General features: G+C 34.8%; 1 protein-coding gene across 1 annotated transcript in view; it reads left to right on the plus strand.

Moving 5' to 3' along the window:
- The window catches only part of IYD (iodotyrosine deiodinase), a 31435-nt gene that overhangs the window by 13009 nt on the left and 12788 nt on the right, over positions 1-5638 (plus strand). Inside the window, exon 2 of the mRNA XM_008591258.1 lies at positions 3880-4071. Within this exon, the coding sequence (XP_008589480.1) occupies positions 3880-4071 (192 nt within the window). The remainder of the gene's footprint in view (positions 1-3879; positions 4072-5638) is intronic.

Below are 5638 nucleotides of genomic sequence, written 5' to 3' on the forward strand. Positions count from 1 at the left end.
TTTTTTTTTTTAAGTTGCTGGATTCCATTTACTAGTATTTTGTTTAAGATTTTTATATCTATTTTTGTGAGAAAGTTGAGATTTGCCTTGAGTTGAATGTTCCCCTCAAAACTGAATCCCCGTTGTAAATGTCGAGGATGGGAAATTCTATTACGGCAATTGAAAGGTGGGTGTTTTAGTCTGTTTTGTGTCACTATAACAGAAATACCTGAGACTGGGTAATTTATAAGAAAAAGAGGTTTATTTGGCTGCATATGGCACGGGCCTCAGGCTGCTTCTACTCATGACGGAAATGCGGCAGGCAGCCGGCAGGTACAAGCAGATCACATGGCAAGAGGAAGAAAGAGAGAGAGAAGGTGCCAGGGTCTTTTTAAGCAACGATCTCTCACGAGAACTAATAGAGCAAGAACTCACTCATTAACCCTCCTCCCCCAGGGAGAGCATTAATCCACTCATGAGGGATCCGCCCCCATGACTCAATCAGTTTCCAACACTGCCACACTGGGGATCAAATTTCCGCATGAGTTTTGGAGGGGACAACACATCCAAACTCCATCAGTGGGGCCTTGAAGAGGTAATTAGATTGTAGTACCATGCCATAATGAGTGGATTAAAAATGGTGGTCTTGGGTTTGGCTTGAAGGGCTTCAAAAGGAGAGCAAATGAGGAGATTAGTCTCTCTCTTGATCTCTCTGCTCCACCATTTTTGCAATGTGACACTCTGCCATTACTGTCACCACCACCAAGGCTCTCACGGATGTGTTTCCTGGACTTTGGACTATCCCAGCCTCAGAAACTGTAAGCAATAAATTTCTTTTTTTTATAAATCACCCAGTTCCATGTATTTTGTTATAAGCAACAGAAATGGACTAATACAAGCCTATAGTTTTTCTTTCTTTTAATGTCCTAGTCAAGTTTTGGTAACAAGGTTGTGATAGTCTTATAAAATGAGATGGGGAGTGTTCCCTCATTTTCTATTATTGGAAAGAGTTTGAGAAAGTTTAGGAAAATTCCTTCTGTGAATGTTTGGTAGAACTCCTTTATGAAGCTATCTGGGCCTGGAGTTTGCTTCTGTTTTAGGAAGATTTTTACCTACTAATTCAGTTTAATTAATGGTTACAAGACCTTTCAGTTTTTTACTGTGAAGTTAGTTTTGGTAGGTTATGTTTTCTAGAAATGTGTCGATTTTATATAAATTTTCTAATATATTGGCATAATAATATTCTCATACTGTTGGTTAAATGACAGTAGCATCAGTAGTGATGTCTCCTTTTTCATTCCTGATATTTGTTATTTGTACTTTTTTCTTGATCAGTCTTGCCAGAAGTTTGTCAGTTTCATTAGCCTTTACAGAGAACCAACTTTGGTTTTGACATTTCTCCCTATTGGATGTTTGTTGTCCTTTTCATATATTAAATATCTCATATTTAACATTTATTTTCTTCTATCTTTTATTTGCCTATTCTTTTTCTAATTTCTTGAAATAAATTTTTAGTTCATTAATTTTCAGGGTTTCTTTCTATCTAATGTATTTAAGGCTTTAAATCTCCCTCTAAATATAATACTTTAGTGTTATTCCATAGATTTTTTCAATATGTAATAATTTTATATTTTCATTTTTAAATGTATCTTAATTTCCATTAAGGATCTTCTTTTTTTAAGTTATATTTTATTACTTATTTCTAGCTTAATTGCATTATGGTCAGAGATCATTATCTATTGAATCTTTAAAATGTATTGAAAGTTATTTTCTTGTCCATGTATGTCCAATTTCTATAAATGTTTTGAGTCTGCTTAAAAAGAATGTGCTTTCTGTAGTTGTTTAGTGTAGTATTCTATATATGTCCATTTGGACACCTTTGCCAATTTCCTTGTTCAAACCTCCTGTACCCTTACTGAGTTTTTTCTTTTGCTTATTCTATCATTACTAAGAGAGATATGTTAAGATCTTTCACTGTGATTGTAAATTTTTACATTTCTTGAAATTCTATCTTGAGGTCCTGTAGTATAAGTACATACACATTTAAAATTATGTTTTTCCAGTAAAGTAAATTTTATTATTATCAAGTGACCCTTTTTATTATCAACAACACTTTTTGCCATAATTCTTCTTCCATCTGATATTGATACAGTTATATGACGAGCAATATAACTTTTTGACCATGATGCATGGTTTAACTTTCAACCCTTCTATATTTTTATGTTTTAGATGTGTCTCTAATAAACAACATACCTGGACTTTTAAAAAATTTATTGGTCTTTGTCAGGAGCATTTAATCCATGCATATTCAATGCAATTATTCTTGTTGCTAAGAAATCAGTTACTTTTACTGTTCTTCTGGAGGTGATTTTTTTTTCTCTAGTTGCTTTTAAGATTTTATATCTGATTGTAAGAGGCATGGGTTTCTTCTCTTTAATACTGCTTAAAATTTACTGGGCCTCTTGAATCTATAGATTTGGTATTTTTCATCAGTTCTGGGAAAACCTCAGGCATTATCTTCTCAAATATTGCCTCAGCCACTTTCTCGTTCTTATCTCCTTTTGTGACTATGATCACATGTATACTAGACATTCTCACTGTGCTCTATTTTTGCTTGCTCTTTCTTCTAGATTTTCTATCTTTTGGTCTCTGCTTACCCCATTCTAAATATTTTCTTCTGACTTATATCCCAGTTCAGTAATTCTTCCTTTAGGTAGTCTAACCTGCTAGTTAACCCATCCTTTCAGTTTTTAATTTTATTAGTTTTCAGTTTTAGAAGTTCTATTTTTTTTGTATTTTTGTTTGTTTGTTTTTATTTTTGTTTTTTGGCAGCTGGTAGGTAAGGGAATCCAAACACTTGACCCTAGTGTCATCAGCACTGCACTCTACAAACTGAGCTAACTGTCCAGCCCCCTTTTTTCATGTTTTCTTTGTCACCTTTTATCCTTCCCTAAACCCAACAGATTTATATAAGCTTGTGGGTTTTTTTCTGTAAACATAGTAATCATAGCTGTTTTATCTTCTGAGTCTGATAATTCCAATATTTGGAGACTTTGGGCATTTGACTCTGTTTTTAAAAATTGATTCTGCTACTTCTTTCTCAAGATGTTTTGTTTCTTTGTGTGTCTGATTGCATTTGGCGGATCGCTGGTAATTGCATTTTAAATTATTTGTATATTGGCATTTGCTTCTGCTAGGCAACTGGGGTACTTTCAGGCAGGTGCACGTTATTCCAAGTTTAGGTTTGAAGCAGGACCCACCAAAATGATATAAGCCCTTGAAGGATGATTAATTTATGATTCATGCTTTTCCTAAGGATGTAGTTTTGGGGTCTTATTAGACTTAATAAGCTTTTTAGACTTCCCATTGTATGTGGGCCTGGTCTTTGATTTCTATCACCCTTGATCCCTGAAGATACAATGGAAATTCAAATATGTAGGAATTGGAAAATATAATCAAGGAAAATGTAGCTTCTGTGCTTATTTATCTCTGTAGGTTTGTATTTTCCCTTCAGTTCTGGCCTGAGAATTTCTTACTATGTTGTCAGGTCAATGGTTTTAAAAGAACTTTAAAAAATGCCTTAGTTAGTGATGCAAGTGGATTTCAGCTGATGGGAGATTGTTAGAAATAATCTAGTTCTCTATTAACAGAAATTTGAATGTCTCATCTTTTTGCAGGTAAAAAAATTTTTTTCTTGATTTATAACAAGTCTGGATAGTCAAGATCAGTAATCTGGATTCTGTAGATCTATTTGTTTTCTTTTCCTTTTCCTTTTTAAAAAATTTTTGGAGCTCATTACCTGAGAGCCATTTTTTAGAACTTTATATCCTTCTCCCCAGGAGCCACCTTATGACCAACAGTGATCATTTAATTTGCTATCTCTCCTGTTCTTATTTGCAGATGCTCATGAATGGCAAGAGTCAGAGGAAAATGTTGAACACATCCCATTCTCCCACACTCGATATCCTGAGAAGGAAATGGCTAAGAGATCCCAGGAATTTTATGAACTTCTCAGTAAGAGACGATCAGTCAGGTTTATAAGTAATGAGCAAATCCCAATGGAAGTCATTGATAATGTCATCAAAACAGCAGGTTTGTAATTGCACCTGGGGGCTTTGAAAAAGTCAGTGGCCTTACTGATGTGACAATATTGGAACAATGTTGAAGTTCAAGCATAGTGTATAAAGCCTAGAAGTATATGTTTATCTATAAAGTCTTACCCAAGAGTTGACAGACTCCCAGAAACAATGACTTCTACTTTCTACATTTTAAAAATTATTTTATTTTATTTTTTATTGTAACATAGTTGATTGTACATATCTGTGGGGTACAGAATTGAGTACCAATACACTTGTGCAATATGTGATGCTCAAATCAGAATAATTATTATATTCAATCATATACACTGTCATTGCTATTCATGGCCCTTTACCAATTCCACCTTTCTCCTCCCCTTCCTGTTTCTAGTAACCTCAGTTCTCCTCTTGCACGTTTGGTGTATTATTGTGAATGTTGTATCTTTCTCTCTTTCGTTTACATGTTTACTATTTTACGTATGAATGAGGACATATGGTTTCTCTCTTCCTGTGCCTGGCTTGTTTCACTTTCTACTTTCTACATCTGACTGTTTACAGACTTCTTGGAAGCAGGTGTGACAACACTTCGAAAGTTTCCAAATTATTCAGTTTTCTGAACTTTTATTAAAAACTAAGATTTCTGAACATACCACTATACATTGGAAGAGACACGTCTTATTTCCTGTCCTCCCCTTAAAGTACGACACGCACATGCACACTCACGTGCTCATACTTACACGTTTGCCTTTTTGGAAGCAAATTTCTTATATTACACATAATGATGCTCTAGTACAGTGTTCTAATTAGCAAAACTTACCAAGAATTTGTAAAGTAAACCAAAGCAAGACAAACCCATTTTCAATGTAAATTAATATCTCCACAGAGGGAAAAAAAAATGAGAGCGTCAGAAAAATGGGAGGAGATATAAGAGAATGCCCTCTCTTTGAGAGCCTCCTCTAACTGGAGTCTTTTTCCTATATAAATCACATTTAAGTTCATTTGCAGAAATTACTGCATGCCCATTGTGAATCCACTGTCTAACTTAAAAGGAAGCAAGAAGAAAATATTGTATTTCATTTAGGAATACAATTCTACTAGACTATTGAGTTCTTTATCTAACTAATAGCTGTTACTAAATTTCCCCTTGCTTATATCTGTATCTGTATATACAAGTAGGTGTGTACATATATGATGTTTAGCTAAATTTAGCATAACTGAAAATATTAGGGAGAAATTTATTTCTTAGGTTTAGAGATACAAATATTTAGTGAACAAATAAATGGGTACAAAGTTAACTGGAATCACTCTGTGTGGAAATTTGGGCCTCCTGTTTATCTTTTGACTTGTATTTCACAAGGCAGTCATGCCTTCTAGGATTGTGAGTGGTGTGTGGCAGACCAGAACCTCGTCAAGAGTCCACAGGCCTCACTCTCTCTATGGGTGGAGCTTATTCCGCTAAACTACTCATTAGAAAGGAAGGAAGGAATAGTTGCTTCTGAGGTACCCCACCCATAGGTCACTATGGTCCACCTTGGGAACAGTGGGACATTTCTAGGACTGAGCAGTGACACCCAGGTCAGAAG

Source organism: Galeopterus variegatus, unplaced genomic scaffold (assembly GCF_000696425.1).
Source record: "Galeopterus variegatus unplaced genomic scaffold, G_variegatus-3.0.2 Scaffold6791, whole genome shotgun sequence".
Classification (NCBI taxonomy): domain Eukaryota; kingdom Metazoa; phylum Chordata; class Mammalia; order Dermoptera; family Cynocephalidae; genus Galeopterus; species Galeopterus variegatus.